The 16,643-nt window shown below is 52.7% G+C and overlaps 4 protein-coding genes across 4 annotated transcripts; 1 reads left to right on the top strand and 3 right to left on the bottom strand.

Moving 5' to 3' along the window:
- Positions 1–4,380: 4,380 nt before the first annotated feature.
- Positions 4,381–5,562, top strand: JN550_012420 (uncharacterized protein; the record flags this gene model as incomplete). The annotated part of the gene is made up of 1 exon (XM_049310893.1): positions 4,381–5,562. One exon carries the CDS (start codon positions 4,381–4,383, stop codon positions 5,560–5,562), a length of 1,182 nt encoding a protein of 393 aa, XP_049165652.1.
- A 2,047-nt stretch (positions 5,563–7,609) lies between these two features.
- On the bottom strand, positions 7,610–8,549 carry JN550_012421 (uncharacterized protein; the record flags this gene model as incomplete). Its single annotated transcript, XM_049310894.1, has 2 exons — positions 7,610–8,046; positions 8,105–8,549. 2 exons carry the CDS (start codon positions 8,547–8,549, stop codon positions 7,610–7,612), a joined length of 882 nt encoding a protein of 293 aa, XP_049165653.1.
- Positions 8,550–9,655: 1,106 nt separating this feature from the next.
- On the bottom strand, positions 9,656–11,081 carry JN550_012422 (uncharacterized protein; the record flags this gene model as incomplete). The annotated part of the gene is made up of 4 exons (XM_049310895.1): positions 9,656–10,090; positions 10,150–10,284; positions 10,459–10,687; positions 10,744–11,081. 4 exons carry the CDS (start codon positions 11,079–11,081, stop codon positions 9,656–9,658), a joined length of 1,137 nt encoding a protein of 378 aa, XP_049165654.1.
- A 2,295-nt stretch (positions 11,082–13,376) lies between these two features.
- Positions 13,377–15,476, bottom strand: JN550_012423 (uncharacterized protein; the record flags this gene model as incomplete). The annotated part of the gene is made up of 1 exon (XM_049310896.1): positions 13,377–15,476. The coding sequence occupies one exon, from the start codon at positions 15,474–15,476 to the stop codon at positions 13,377–13,379; it is 2,100 nt and encodes a 699-aa protein (XP_049165655.1).
- Positions 15,477–16,643: the final 1,167 nt, after the last annotated feature.

A 16,643-nucleotide genomic window follows, 5' to 3' on the forward strand; every position in this document is an offset into this window, starting at 1 on the left:
GACGAGCTAGTTATGGTCAAGTGGGCTCGTAGCGTGACCCATTGATTGCATACTAGTTGTGTCCTTCGGGGGTTTTAGGATAACGATAAGGTCGGGAACCTACTGATCACCTCTTCGACGATCCGCCTGGTGTGATTCGGTCATGGTGCGGTACGTGTCGCGTTTCTGCAGTCTTCTCGGGATCTAGATGGACAAGTTAGGCGGTTCAATGGGGCGCAGCGCCGAAAGTTACACAATTGTACAGGTAGACAGGACTGTGCGTGACACAGCAGACGAGAGGTTAACGAATGGAACATAGTGGATGCCCAAAAGTCAAGAGAGGGGGATAACCTCGGAGTTGGCCGACCGGCGCTGCTTTACTCCGTACAGCGAGTATATTGCAGTATAGTGACACACGGTTTCGGCCTGGTGGAGGCTTTCGGGAGAACCCTAATTTCCCCCAAAGCTACTCTGCACCGCCGTGGTGCGTGAAAATGGTCTTGTTAGTACCGGTCAAGATTCCCCATCTCCTGTGGGCGGTGTAGCATTCCAAGGCAGCAAGTATTGCGTCTGTACAATACTCAGGGTTGGCGAAGAGCACATAGAAAAACTACAGCACATTGACAGTCTGGTGAAGTCACATTGCATGAAATGAGGGAGGTATTAATAAGGAGGATCAGTTCACGGACGAAGCCAAACATTATATGATACGCACCGTGCCCGTATCCGTTCAAAAGAGCCGAACTCCTGGAGTCTTTCCCTGGTTTCATGGCATGGAGGATCAACATGGTTCATGCTACTCACCATCGCATTGTCCTGACTAGTGTCCTATATCGACCCGAGACTGACCACTTCAAAGCAACTACCAGGGTGAAGTCCCGCTTGGTCCTGTTGAGAATTCATCTCTGGTTGCGATGGCCCCCTCCTTCGGTTACTATATAGTAATTCTCCACCGGGGAGGGTAGCGAAATGGCTGTACACACAGTGGGTCGCTCTGGCGGTGGAGGGGTGTCTAAGTCCCTTAGCTGGATGATGGCGTCGTTGGGTGGTGAGAGAACGGCGGTGCAATGAGATTCCCATGGGTGGGCGCGGGCGGGCTTAGCAAGAAGATTGCTGCCTTCCATCAAGCGTTCAATGACGTCCTTCGTTGTAGACTGTGTGACGGTGATAACTCCCATGGTTGTCCGAAAGTCCGAGCCGGAAGCACTGGAACACCATCAAACCAAGGATCCATTAGCAGATCTCGTCAGCATTCGCTATCGATAAACTATGCAATTTACCAGGCAAGCAAGTCGGGGGAATGCGAATCTGCCGCACTAGATTGCGTAGGCAATGAGCCAAGGACAGAAGCCATCAACTACCACGGAGGTGGCCTTGGCTGTTCGGGGTTTGGCTACTCAGCACTAGCAAGAGCACGCCTCTCTCCATTGACGATGATTAATACAGATGGCGCCCTAGGCATAAAGTATCGCCCGAAGACGATCATGTAGAGTACGGCAGATGTCCCAGAAGGTACATCCCGAGCATGCGAGCATACGACGGCGAAGTCACCAGTGTTGCCAGTGTACCTGTACCCTTCCCCATCAATTGCCGACTCTAAGCCTAAAAGCGGCAGCCCTCTGCCACTGCTGCACCAATGACAGGCCCCAATTTCTTGGGCAGCGACCCCATCCGGGCCAAGTCGTGTTTCTGAATTGCAGGTTTTATCACGTTTCGGTCAGGGTCGGCCAATCTTCACGCTTCCAGTTTTCCACTTACTTCTTTTCGCCTTGATTGATATGAGTCACAGCCCTTTCACGCCCCACGACCGAGAGCAAACGGGGACAGTGCCCAGTGGACATGAAGACAGGCGGAGCGCAGGAGTTCAGTCGCCATGTCTTTGATTGGCCAATCACGCCGTCCCTGAATGATGGATGGTGATGTTGTTCTGCAGAACCCGTCAAGCCCGTCAAGCCCCGTCCCGCGAAAGCCCCCCGCGGCTGGAAGAGCTCTTCATGGAACCGCGCAACACACGTCTTCCACTGGTGAGCATCTCTCTGTGTAACAGTTGAGCTAGGTTTGGAATATCTCTTGGTCAGGTATAGCAGTGTGCTCCAGCCGTAGAATCTGTAGGCATCTTCTGGATTTCGCTGTCTGCCTTTGGAAGGTGGCCTGCACGCCCTCCAAGAAGCTCCATTGACTCCAACGTTTGAGAAACTAGGATTCTGGATTATGCCTACCTTCCCATTGGGAGCTTGGCAACTCGTGTGCTAGCTGACGGGATGATGACATGTCAGATAGACTTTGGACCTTGATCGCACGTCGACTGCAGCAGATCCGCGCTGCCCGCCGGTCCGCCTGCACAGCAATTGGGCGCACCAGACCGAACTCTATCGACGACTTTGTAGCCGCATGCAACGAGGCACCAGAAAGCTTGCGACACATCACAGTCCGCTGCAGAAAGCAATGCAGTTCTTGGCCCAGTCAGGAGGACCACAATCGATTCCGACATCGATGCGCGTTCTCAATTCGTTCGAGACTGTTTGTGGTGAGGCAACGCAATGCGCCAACCACGACGCGAGCGTCGGTCTCTCTCCATCTCTCTCTCTCCCTGAGCCTCTGACAGCCAGAATGAAAGCCTGGCAACCTGGCACGAGGAAGTCTAGGCTAACGCGAACGGAGTCGGCGCCGTTGGTACCCAATGTGCAGTTCCAGGCAGATTGGTGATTGTGCTCCAGCATTACAGGTAGGCAGCTTTCAATTCACTATGGCTATTGGACGCCCACGGGCAAGGTGTTGGTGTGACACATCTGGTGCCTATTGGGCGTCAATTCGGTGGACCTGATCAAGTTCCCTGATGCACATCCACGCGGAAGTATCACACGCCCTTTTTGTTGAGACACACCCCCTTCATCCATTCTAGTCGAATGGTCACGTTTTGCACCGTCCTCTCCTCCCTTACCACGTTTTGCATACATACAGACATGGGATGCCTGCAGCGTCTCTCTGGGATGGCTATCGCCTGTTAGTTGGCAGGATATCGGGAGATTTGTAAACAAAGCACTCTATGCGTCCGCTTGGTTTCATTCCAGTCGGGAACATAGCAACCCAGCCCACGGACGCTCTGCCCGGCGTCCTTTGTGCTCTCGTCAAGTGTCTGGGCGGCCGAAGGAATCTCCGCATTGGCTGAGAGTTGCGTGGAGGAAGTAAAGCACTGGCTGAAGAAAGTATATCTGCGCCGCGGTACCTGCGGTACATGGTGCCTACATGAGCTGCACGCAGGGCCTGGTCCCAAAATAAGCCAGCGCTAGAGGGCCCCCACCCCTGCGCCCGCACGCCGCGTTTCTGTCCTGGGCCTGCCAACCTGCCGGGCTGCCTTATGACTGACCGTCGCAGTACGCGCAATACTGTGTAGAGTGAGTGACTCCTCGACGACACCACCTCCACCACCACCTCCCCCCTCCCCCCAATCATCGGACCCCAAGGCCGCTGTGCTGTATGTACACCCAACTCCATGGGCGATCTCTGGGGCTCTCTGGATTGATTGCTTTGGGGGGGGGCTGCCTTGTCTCCCTCCCTCTCCTCCGCTGCGCAGCTAGTTACTTCTTCTCAGTTGGCTGTCCACCGGATGGGCAACATGACCTTTCTATCCTCCTTTTGGCTTCTCTTCGTCTTTCCTGTGCACCCATTTCTTGTCGGCTGACTTCTGTCGACATTGATAACGTTTGCCACCTTTTCCCTGGCTCTGATTCTCCATCTCAGGCCCAGGTCATATTTATTCATGCACCCTCTCAGACTCTGTGTTTTAAACGGCTTTATAGCGCCTTGTTCCCGTTTCCTCTGGGCACCCCGCAAATAGTGGCAACCAACCCAACTTGCAATCCACTCTCACGATTGTTGGCTACCGCTACCTAGATACATACATATCTACAGGTCTTCGGCTGGCCAGCCGGTTGTGACCCCCAATCCCATTGTTCTCCCTGTGATTCACAGAGCGCGGACAATCGAGACAATTGCACAATCGCCGAAGCAGGCGACGGATTGGGTATTTCTAGCGCCTATTTCCGGATTCCGTCTTCTCGCCTTTTCGACACTCTTCCAACACCAACTTCGCCTCTCATATCCACCTCACTAGCATTACATGACCAACAGCAACCTTCAGCAATTGGCACCGAGCAACAATTCGACTTTTCCCACCTGGTTTTTAAGTCCGACAATCCCGCCCGCCCTGCGCCCTTGTAATTGGAATCATTGACACGTCAATTTGGTCAATTGAGTCAACCGCTGCGCATTCTGGCTTCTGCCTGATTCGCCACTTCGACTGCTGACCCTCCCCACCCAACTATAAGACCTTACATGGCTGACAAACGTCGCTGGTCCACGGTGCTGCCTTCCAACACCTTTCATCACCACCAGTCAGCCATGAATGCCCCAGAGGCATCCAATTTCTCGCCAGTGCACGGCAAGAGTCCGGTCGCCATGGCACCTCCAAGCGTCCCAGAGTTCAAGAAACCCTTCGATATCAGCAACCTGATGTCTCCGCCTGAACTCCCTCCTCTCGACTCGTTTGCGCATTCCAGCGTTTCGAAAGCCATGGAGCCCAACACCTCAGAAATTCGACGGGTTCTTGGGCCCAATCCTCCCCTGTCGCCTCCGATCAGTCCGTTAACAAAGAACGATCGCGCGCCGAGTGCAGATGTGCCGCTCAGCACGCCAGTCAAGGATCCCATCCTATACCCTGCGCAGGATGTCTCGCCTCCTCAACAGCCACTGTTCACTCGCGACGACTCAGTCGACACGCAGCGAATCGTGGACGACCATGTTGTCGCTCGGCATACCTCCTTTTTCAGAGAAGCGACGCCGCCACACCGTGAGGACTACGAGTTGATGCTGTTCTTCAAGTCGCAGGTGATGAGGAAGTTTGAATCGAACCCCAAAGGATGGTTGAAACGGGAGCGGGCCCAACTCATCGCCGACAGAAGGGCCGGCGCTCGTAACAATCACTTCAAGCTGCACCCAATCCTACCTGCGAAGCCTCAGACGATTCGAACCCAGGCTCCAAAGGTGGTGAAGCCTCCAAGAGTTCAGCACAGGCAGCCACAGGCCACGACTTCGACGCCTCGCCCCATACGAGCTCTCTCACCACCCCCAAAACCTGCCAGGCAGACTGCTGCGATCAGGCGCGTTAGTGTTACTCCTGACCCAGCGTCCCGCCGGAGCGCTGCCCCTAGCCGCGAGGACAAGGACTTTGTCTCGCTTCCGGATTATTGCCCTCCCCTCCGCTCTCTGCCAGCCAAGGTCAACAGTTTGAAGGTTGACTGGAAGGGTGCCCCAATCGATTTGAGCAATGATCCGCATCGCGACTTGCTGCATCCCGACGAACTTACGCTGGCAGCCAATTTGCGACTGGACGCAGCCACCTATCTGACAAGTAAGCGAAGGATGTTCATGGCACGCCTCAATTGTCTCCGCATTGGCAAGGAGTTCCGCAAGACAGACGCCCAGCAGGCCTGCAAGATTGACGTTAACAAGGCATCCAAGCTCTGGACGGCATTCGACAAAGTCGGCTGGCTAGACAAGCATTGGGTCGCTGGCTTCATCTGAAGCAACGTACATTGGGTTCACCTAGCATCCTCCACCTCTGGTCCATCCGGCATGGATCACCATACACCACGAATTCTCAACTCACGATATCATGATGTTAGCAATCACGACACGCGCGTTACATCGCATGGTTCATTCAGATCGATTGGGCTTCTCCGGTTTCCAGTTTGCATCGGATTCGATCTTCCCACCAGCGACTTGCACTCATATTCCTTTTGTTTGGCAACGGAGTTTGTTACTCGGTTTTTCGGCACTCTAGCGACATCACGACACCATTGTTCTTTTTTCCCCCCAATACATCACAGCATCAGGGCATTCTTACATTGATACCCGGAGTGTGAAGCCCCTCTACTCAGGTCCCCTCCACTCCACAGATAAGTTCATTGTTGCGCCGGTTAAGGTTTTGGTTTGTTGTTTCTTGGTGGGTTTGCCCGTTGAGGATACCTCTGCATCATTGCGGCGTTTTTCTGGTCCCCCCCGCAGAGAGTGAGATGGGCCAGGTTCCGATTTGACTGGATTAGTGTGTTTCGACGGTTCGTCTTGCCCACAGGGCTCGACTCGCTTGCAAGGATATTTGCTTCTAGAGTTTCAAGATTGGAAGAACCATTTATCACAGTGTTCCCATGAAGGGACGCTGGCTCCCCAGCGCGACTGGGTTATTAGAACACGGTCGAGTTCCAATTTGCGGTCATTCAACTGGCCAAGCGACTATCCATCAGATAGGCGATGCACTCTCACTAAAGCGCAGGGAGATGCAATTGCGAATCTAGAACTCTACCAAATCTACCTGATCGTCTCGCGTGACCCGGCGCATTCGCGTCCCCCCGTCCCCCGTGGGCGCGATTGGGCGTGATAATTGTTGTATAATCACATGCTGCTTTTTCGTCGCCTTCAACCCAGCCCTATGGTTCCTTGTCAACAGGCGTCCGTTTGCCCTTGCCTTAGTGCCATCGGCGGCATCCCCAGATCAGCGCGGGTATACGACGCTGCCCCTGCTTCCCGGGCAGTCCGTGCAAGATCTCAGATCTAACGTGCAGCGTGACATCACCTCTTGGCACTAAAGCACGGCGGCCAACCTTCCAGGGCAGCGCCGTGGCGGGGGTAGTCCTGCGTTAGCTGGGCTCTGCATGTGCGCCCATGCCAAATGCGACGGTGAATAAGGTTATCGATAGGGACGAGTCTAAATCTTCTGCCGGAAGACGGCCGATCTGCCGCTACGTTTTTATTTGGATTTTTCATATCCCTCCTCGCCCAGGGCCACGGGAGATCTCCCCGTAAGCGAGAGGCTGGGCCAGAATGAAATCTGGGGAAGTGGGCTCAGAAGCCCACCCACTCTCAGGCAAGCCACGATACCTACTGCGTACTCGTTCAGGATCGAGTCAATAAGTACGAGGGGGCGGTCGACCCAGTTCCAAGGGCAATCTGCCGTGCAACTGCGCAAGAGCTTCATCGGCTTGCCAAAGGCCGCACCGCCAGGATCGGACGCGTCACTTTCTGTCATGAAAGAGCGGATGCGGGCAGCTGTGGTACGCGAAATCGGACCGAGTGGAACGATTGACTTTGGGAATTGTCACTGTCGGGTCCAATGTTATGATTAACTGCGACCGATTCTGTGAGGACTGGGTCGGCTCCGGTAGCCGCATTCAGTTTTGTTGCATCAGCATTGCATGCCGTTTCCGTCAAAACCCCATGCCACCTTTTGCCCATGGCCCTGATTGAGTTTGAAATTCAATTTTGGTCCCGACACTGGTATTCCCGCTCTTGTAGCCGGACGTTCCCCCGGGATTCAGCTTCTACTATCTCGCAGTCATGGACACTGTGCATGCTGCCTTTATCCGACACTCTCACGGTTGCGTATAGGCACAAACTCTCCTCATAGCAAACGTAAACCGCACTCTAGTCGATGGAATGGTTTATTTTGGTAATACAAATCATTCATTAGTTCCGATGGCCGCTCCCTGTCGAAGTGCGTCGGCGCCTTCGCTCAGCCTCACGATTGCTTGATACAAATTGGATTGCCGCCCGTCACTACCGAATGCGTATCCGGTTATAGGCCAGCCATGATAGTGTATCCGCCATCCACCGCGAGAGTCTGTCCGTTCAGGTACTGATTTACAGCGAAGAACAGGACAGCCTGTGCCATATCCTCATCCTTGCCCGGTCGTTCGGCAGGTACCTTTGCGTACTTCTCCTTGGGAATATGGCTCTTCTGGTCATCACCGCTATCATTAGCTGTCATTTCGCTAGGGAAGACTCCGGGTGCAATCGAATTGACCCGCACTTTCAGGCCCTGATGGGCGATCTCGGAGGCCAGGATTCGGTTGAGGTGAATAGCTGCTCCTTTGGATGCGTTGTAAGCAAAGTGGTGCTGGGCTGACTTAACCATCCCGCTGATGGAGCTGATATTAATGACCGTTGCGCTCCACCCGGGATGGCGCTCGGTGCTCTTCTGGAGCAATGGCAAAAATGCGGCAGTCATAAAATCTACCAAGTGTCAGTCAACATGTTCGCTAATCTGTTGTAGAACATGGTGTTGCCATACATATTTGTGCGACATTGGTGTTGTAGGTTTCGGTCCAGTCAGAGAACTGGGCACTCTCGGTATCAAACAGGTTCTTCTTCATTTCCTCGGCGGACCCTGACTCAGTAGAGACCGTCTTGCTGCTGATGCCGGCGTTGTTTATGAGAATGCATAAACAAGCCTCTCGCGACGAGATCTCCTTGACCAGCTTGGCGATTTGCGCCTTGTCGCCCACATCACAGGTCAGCGGAATGATGGAGTCACTTCCTTGAGAGTACTGTTCGACAACACGGTCAAGCTTCTCTCCGGTACGCCCAGTAATGTAGACCTTCGCTCCGTTGGCAACGAGAGCTTGTGTGGCCATGAGGCCGATGCCCGAGCCGCCGCCAGTGACGAGGGCGACGCGGCCCGCCAGGTCGAAGAGCTTGTCGCGGGTGAAGTTCACATTTGCACGGTTCGAAGACATTCTAACAAATTGATTACGATCATGTAATATGGAAGAGGGTTGTATATTAAACACGGCAGCTGCGATGCAAGTGATTATTGAAGTTGTGACGCTCTGGGAGCTTCGTATTGTGTGTACAATGTTCCAAACGTCTTACGGCGGGGCAAGGTGCAGAACGCGAGTGAAGTCATGACGTTTTGAGGCAGATTGATGGAACGACAGCATTGCCAGGATAGACTGAGCACCCAGTTACTGAATTCAAGACAATGTACCTTGACATTGAGCCTTCAAACGAGGAATTGATGACGAAATTGAGGCTCAAGGACGTAATGGTTGTGGTAGCTCCCTATGACAGATCATAGCCCTTGCTACTGTAATTGGCGGGTCAGGTTCTGTGGGGAGCCGCTGGAACAAATGCTCCGGCCGACATCAGCGGCATCTCATACCCCTCGCCCCGCCTGTAACCGCCCAACACTAACCCTGGAGTAAGTACCCTTATACATGTAATTGGGAGCAGGCTCGCCAATAATATCGGAAGGAGTCAATTGTTGTGCTATCGGCTGTTCTATCGGTTTATTGTTAAGGCTATATCTGTCAGAAGCGTATCCCCCTTGACAGATCATGTACTCAAGGGCTCTAGTGCTTGTTATTGCCCATAACCTATACGCTTTATAGAGCTTTCCCCATTTTGATTAGCAGGCTGTCTTGTAGAATACTCGACAGTCCAGTGAGCCTGGCATTGAAGCCGGTTCGTTTCATCGGCTGTGATAGGAATGTCCAAAAGAATATGGCGGAACACAATACGCAGCCTCCACACCCGATCCGCGACCAGTCCAAGAGATCAATGTAAGGGCAGTGCGTCGTGTGTCTGACAGTCAACCAATCTGTGGGTTCGTCTATCATTTTGGCGGCTTACGTTAAAGAACTGCATAGAAACAAGCACTACTTCAAGGAATATGATCGGCCGATCCACTGGCGGCAGAGAGAGCTGGTAGTATGCTGTTGTAAACTCAGAAGACTTCCAGGAGCACCTCAACATATGAAGTGAATGCCCAAGTGAAGTTGTGCTAACTAATTGCTAGAGAACCAAAACGCTTGGGAATACGGCTCCCGGTGGCGAATCCGTGTTACTCCCCTCGGGGACGTTTCTTCGCCTTTGAGCCCTCTTTGACCTCCACGGGATGACACTCCACTTGTACACCCATCACGACATTTTCCTCATCAACCATCTCATTGTTCATGTGCCGAAGAAATCTCTCCTGTTCCTCCAAAAATGCTTTCAACTTCTTGGTTGGGATCCTCCGCCCGCTGGAAGTGGCCTCTCGCAGGTCTTTGAGCTGCTGGCGGATTCTCTCCTCGAGAATCTCCAACCGGTACTCGCTAAACTGGTGGTACAACTCTTGTAGGTTTGAGATGGGTCGCACGGTTGTCAGTACTGTATCGTCTCTCATCTTGGGGCAGCGAGGGCGGAATGAGGTCACCATGGTGATGCGCTCAGTCGTGCCGAGTGCCCGAAGGGCTTGATGCTCAATGTATCTTCCCTGCATAACCACGGCACAACCCTGCGCTGAAGTCAGAAAGCTACGTATGTACTTTGAAACGAATTAGAATAGCAGCTGACCATCTGCGGTCCGCGGACCTTCATAATGTCGCCGTTGCCGGTACGAAGGGCAGTTTCTCCTCCGATCATGTTGGTACAATCACTAAGCATAGTGACACAGACAAATGGATAACTGTCTCTGTGCCAGCCCACGATCTGTTTTGAAAGACCCAATGTTAGTGTTTAGGTTCTTGGTCTTCATCCCCTAGTCTTCGTTCTTTCAATGCTCCCTGCCAAGCTCCATTTCAGTCCATGGCAGGCTCTATAATGAATGATAACAAACTCATGATCATGTGGGGAAAGTCGAGGGAAAGAGAGAGAAGTACTCACCGGGGTATCATCTTCCCAAGGGCACCCAGCGATGCCCTCATCTGCCTCGTATTGAGCTCTCTCATTGAATGCATCCATTTCCTGGTGCTGCTCTTCTTCAGATTTAATGGATAAGTTTATATGGGCAATCTCGAGATCCATTTCGGTGACCAGGTCGATCCCGGCAATCTTTGAAATAATTGCAAGAGTATCCGGGTGCTTCCAAAGATCGTACGTGAATGGTGCATATCTAGGGCTTTTAGCTTCCTTGCACGCTGGGTGGATGGCAGAGTTTAAGAAACTTACTTGTTAGCAAATCCTCGAAGCTGGCAATGTGCGATATTGCTGGAATATTTGCAATTCGTCATAACTTCATCACTTAAAACTTCCTTTCTCATCCTCATGACAGCCTCTTCCGAAAACAGCTGGAAAGGCTCGGAAACTGCAACAGGAGAGATGCCATTACTGTCAGGAAATCCGATATCGTTCATGGTGTAGATCTTGGACGGCTCCTGGAATGTTAGGTGCTTCTTAGGATCAAACTCCTCATTGCCCAACACGTGTGTTACTTTGGGCTCAACAATAAGGGGTACCGAAGTCGATTTCCCGGGGGATGATGCCGGAAGCACTGCAGCTGCAGCCATAATGTATGAAGTCGAAGTAGTATCAGAGTACGAACCAAGACGTATTATGAAGTTCAAATATTGATTATAGTTACAGCTAGGAAGACAAAACGAGGTGTGGATGGGTATCAGAAAACTAATGTGGTAGGGTGTCGGTCGTTGATACATGGTCCTTTTATTGTGAGCAATTGAGAAAGAGCTCCACATGAGCAAAACCTTATCATGGTGATCTATCTTCAAGGACCTATTCTCGAGTAGCCCGCATTTTGCAACACTCGGCGAACCGGGGAGAGTACCCCAATAATGGTGCATCGTGATGGTCAACATTTCCTGGCCGAAGCGCCTGTTGGTCAGGAGATCAACTCCTAAACGAGACTCAATGGTTCTCGGTATGGCAGCATGGGCTCGGAACGGCTGGTGCATCACGAATACAACTCTGAGAGCCCAGAGGCTCCCTATCTCATCCAGTGATATTTCGTGGGAGGGTCTGACCTGAGACTTGGAGCATTATGGTTGGACATGACCGTGGTTTATCAGGATAGAAGGTGTGGAGGGGCGAGCGGTAGCGCTACCAGAAACTAAAGCGGCATGCATCAACATTGGGCCATGATAAGACACTTTGTCTGGCCCGTTCGGAACTTGTACCCTCGACGTTCGCCCTACTAAACTACGGGGTATAGCACGAGCAGATTGGAAAAATGATCCACAAAAACTACGTGAATCACATTGAGACATCGGTGGGAACGTGGCAGCCACCTAGGAGACCGTGAGCCTCGACAAGACAAAAGTGTATTAGAGCGATCCTCGCTGCTCTCCCACTAATGAACCGGACCAAGCTCGATCAATCTCCGTTATTGCAGTCGGAGTGGTACAATGCGTCGTATCATGAGCGTAATGAACTTATTATTACATGAGTAGAATCATTGTTAGGTCGTGGTTGGATCAAATGATCAGCTTTGTGGCGTCGGGCTGGGGTATAGAGTGACACTATGAAACCGATAACGGACGCGGAGACACGCAACCGAACTTTATGACCATGATCTGGGCCTTATCACATGCTCTGGCTTATCGTATACTACCCGAACAGTCACCTCAAATCATTACTCACAATATGGGGCTGAAGTTCCTGAAATTGGAGAGAACTCACGAAACGACTTTACCCCCTTCTAGAATATGTCTAATCTTACCAGGTCAGGCAATACTAGCCTATCAAAGGACGCTACGAGGCGGTCAGTCAACACGTCGATACGAGACAACGCTCTACACCGCGTTCGAACGCCAGTTCCACGTTGCACGCGCCCCTGGAACACTGGGCTTTTCTCGCCCAGGTGACAGGGAGATGTTCCTTCTGCACATTCGGAGTTTGGGGATTCGTCCGGGGAGATGTCCCGAATCTATACTTTTTACTCTGTGCTGGCTCTTCTCCACTCGAGCCGTAAAGGCCTTGGCGCCCCGCTCTGTCCCCTCGATCTAGCTCTTGATAAGTAGATTAGGTCCCTACTAGAAATGCTACCTTTTACCGGACGGCGCGGGACGGCTGTCTGTCTGCCCATAGAGTAGTGTTGTGTATGGATTGTTCTCTGTTATTCTTTAGATCATATCTCGTTGACTATTGGATCTGCTCGGGACCCGCTCGCTGCATTTGAGTTGGCCTTGTTGAATTCGCTGGATCTGAGTGGTTGCATTCAACCAAAAAGATGGATCGATAAGATGTAGAAGCTGACATTCTTGCCCCACCTTGGATGCGACAGCTGTCTTACAGACATCATTATGTCAAAGTCTCTGCACTTTTGTGCAAAACCTCGTCGGAATGCCTGGCTTTTAGCGATATCTCTTCCGACATGTTAATATTCACCATCTCCCTTTCTAATGCGGTCAGAGGCTTTCACGATACTCCCAAAGTGACACATGTATATAGCTTGAGGAGACGTCAGTCAGCTGCTCACAACTTGGTTGTGCATTGGGGCTGATACAGGTGGATAGAATACCCGTGGGTGCTTCCTGTCAAGGGCGAACTTAAACTGCTTCCCCAAAACCTTACAATTTGGCTTTCAACATATTGTTGACATTTGCTCTGAAACTCAAATCGCTGTTCATGGGGTAGCTAAGAATGGATATCATAAGAGGAAAAAAAAAAAAAGGGAAATTATTACTTCTACAAGGGAATCATTTCTGAGCTCCAGCATTGCATTGCGCGCTTCAATCCCCCCTGGAGGCGAAGACCATTCCTACGATCACTGTCCATGGCTGGTGTCAGTGATAATAGAAATCGCACGCTCCTTAGGGTTGGTGACGAGGGATACATTCGCCCTAAGCTCAGGTTTCGACTGCAGTCTCGGCTATTTCCGCCGCATCGAGAGACCCGACCTTTTCGCCCTTCTCCAAGCTGGTACGAGAAGCATCTGCATCCAGCTGGACGAACTGAGGCTTCTCCCCACTCTTCTCCAATTCAACAGGAGAGGCAACCTCCGACTCGAGAGGTATTGTTTCGTCACTGTTCTCAGGTTGTGCGTGAACAGACGGGAGCTCCTCCGCCCCCTCCACTGCTTCCGCAGGGGTATGGCTTGCTCCCAACTGGATGGATTGCGGCTTCTCATCAGGCTTCTCCAATCCAATAGGAGAAGGAATAGATTCTGACGGGATAGGGTGAGGCTCCTCCACAACCGTTTCCGGCTCACCAGTAGCGGGGACTGTGCCTGGCTGGGAAGACTCAACCACCTCCTTTCCCTTCTCTGGTTCTTCCTGAGAAGGACCTGCTTCTGGCTGAACCTTCTCATCCTCCTCAACTTTCTTAGCAGTCTTTTCCTCGGTCTTCTCCTCGACTCTCTCCTGAACCTTATCTTCAGTTGACGCCACCTCCACAAGAGAAGGAGCTGTTTCCAGCTGGACCAGCTGGACCTTCTCCTTCTCTGGTTGACTGGAAGAGCCAGCTACTTCTGGCTCTGCTTGGACGGTTTGAGGCACTTGCCCCTTCTCTGATTTCACCGATATGAACTTGGCCGTCACCCGTTGCCTTTTCTCTGACTCGAGCTTGTCCTTGTCCTTATCGGCGGCATAGCTGCCTGCTACTGACTCCATTTTCTCACGAAACGAGTCATCATAGTAGTCCATGACGGACGACGTTCTGTGGCTCGATCTGACGGTGTCTATTGAAGTGCGTGGGGTAGCTGTTACATTGCCAGTGGCCGAAGTGGTGGACTCCGGCGCAGCCATTGAGAAGCGACTGGTCGTCGAATTAGACCTAGTGAGCGGTGGTAGACGAGCTGCTGGGGAAGGAGTTTGCCCCTGTTTGCTCTCAAACATGGCGAGTTTGTCCGACACGCTGCCCACTTGTTTCTTGAGGACGCCAATATCTCGATTGACACTGCTCGACTTCTTCTCTTCCAGTTCCCTAATCCAGGCTAGGCGGTTGCTGGCCACTCCACCTCGTGTGGACAACCTGCGGACAGGAGCCCCTGCCTGAGACGGGACTGCAGGAGTTAAAGCCGAGGTCGATGTCGCCGGGGACCTCGGTGCTGATGTGATAGACTTCTGCCAGGCCTTTATTCGATCCAGTGGCGCAGCTGATGCACTCCTTGGTTCCTGGGTTGGCCGTGTCCTCACGGATGCATCCTTCTGTGACGGGGTGACTGATGCATACATGGAGTTGCGTTTCGAAACGTCCAGTTTTTCCGGAGCCCGGTGCTGAGAGGACAGACTTTGAGGAACGTGCTGCTTGGAAGTAACAGAGGCGCTGCCACTACTGTACGAGAGCGGTCTTGGAGAGGCAACTCTCGAAATCGAAACCTGTTCGGCGACCGCGGTCTCGCCGGGCGGCGGGAGCTCCTGTCGTAAACCCTTGGTCTTCCACAGGGGATCCGACACAAACCGCTTTGGTTCAATAGGCCGGCCACGGTCCAAAACGCTGCCCGTGAATTGGACCTCGTGGGTTGAGGAAAGATCTGATGATACACGGTGATACGCGACGCTGTGGGTCTCAATCATGGAGAAAGGCCGGCGGCCATTACCGGTGTCATTCTGCGAATCAGACCGGCTTAGCTGGACTGAGTTTGGCATGTCAAGCACTGATTTATTGGCAAACAGCGCCGCTATCGGTGTTGTTGTGTTATCTTGAGCTGCAGGCTGGGCCCCCTGGCGCTGTTCATGATCAGCGCCGTGGTTGTGCGTGTCGAGCCAGCCGTCCGAGAGGTGCATTGCCTCAAGTTTGTCCAAATCGACCTTGAGGGGCTCATATCTCAGAGAACTCTCCGGGCTCTGCTCCTTCTTCTGTCTCTTGAACCTGAAGACGGAGGCTTTCTCGTCAGTCGTGTCCAGCGACTTCTTGCTCTTTGCCGAGCCTCGGCGGCCCATCAGACCTGTCAGCTTCTGTGCCAGCGGCCGCCATGACGGCTCAGTTGTGTCGTGCTTGCCCGCCATGTTGGTGGTGGCGCAACGCGTTGGTTGTCGTGGAATCACATGATAGCAGACATTGTTGTTGTTGTTGTTTTAGCCAGGTGGTCGTTAATAAGACGGCAGAAAGGGAGGATCACGTGCCGCGCATGAAACGGGCCCCTTAGTTTCATATACCAGAGATGACCACACCATGCTACTTTCAGTAGGTAGACCCCCAGTCGTGCCCGGCGTCGCCGCGTGATCCCGAACTAGGTCGCTCAGAGAACACCTGAGCCGCACCTGAGGGCACCTAGGCCTGAACGTGCGACGGCGAACTGCCCGCCCACGCCCGAGATGCTGCTAGGAGAGTCGGGCGGCTGCCTTGCATTGCCGGCTCTCAATGCATCAGATCGACTAACACCTGCTACTTGCTCCCTTTGTCCGTCGTCCTCGCGGCTCTTGGGCTGACTAGGTCGGAGCTAGGGGTCAGCCCCAATCTACGCTTCTCCCCCACCGTTCATCTGGTCCCTGGCTCCCCAAATTTCATGCCCCACTCCTCAATTCCATTTGGGATTCCATTTGGGATTCCAATTGAGATCCAGCCTCGGGTTAGTTTAGTTCTTCCGGCAGCTTCTTCCGGACCCATTGAACCGTTTTCCCACATTCCCTACGTTGAGACAGATATAAACGTAAGCTGCTTAGTTAGAAACCTTCAAGTTCTCGGGTGGGTTCTGGAGCACGGACTATGCAGTCGGAGGGGATCATTGCGCCAGGAGTAACAGGAATGAATGGGACGAGGCCTGCCCGAGACAGAAGGTGCTTGAAAAGGTCGTCAGTGCTGTGGCCGTACGGAGGTGCAGAGTGGGAAAGATGATAAATCGTATTGGGAAGAGGACTGGTTAGTACTCACCCATCTTTGAGTTCGCGTTACGTCTCGCAAAGGCAATGCGAATATTAGAAATAGCCGTGTTTACTAAGAAGCGCAGCTCTCAGCGTATATGACCATAAGCGCTAGAGAACTCAGGATCCCGTCAGCTCAGTTACTATTAAACTGTTTACCGAACTCTACGGCTGCCCCTCAAGTATGGCGGGACCAGCCCCTCCGATTCTGTTAAAACGGGGTCGCGGGCGGCCCTTTAAGGCTCTTAGGGACCGACTCGACAGTATCCCTCGTCCGGCCCCCATGCCGCAACAGGCCTTCCCCCCCCCCCC

This window comes from Neoarthrinium moseri (assembly GCF_022829205.1).
Source record: "Neoarthrinium moseri strain CBS 164.80 chromosome Unknown scaffold85_Wmoseri_CBS_16480, whole genome shotgun sequence".
In the NCBI taxonomy this organism is placed as follows: Eukaryota; Fungi; Ascomycota; class Sordariomycetes; order Amphisphaeriales; family Apiosporaceae; genus Neoarthrinium; species Neoarthrinium moseri.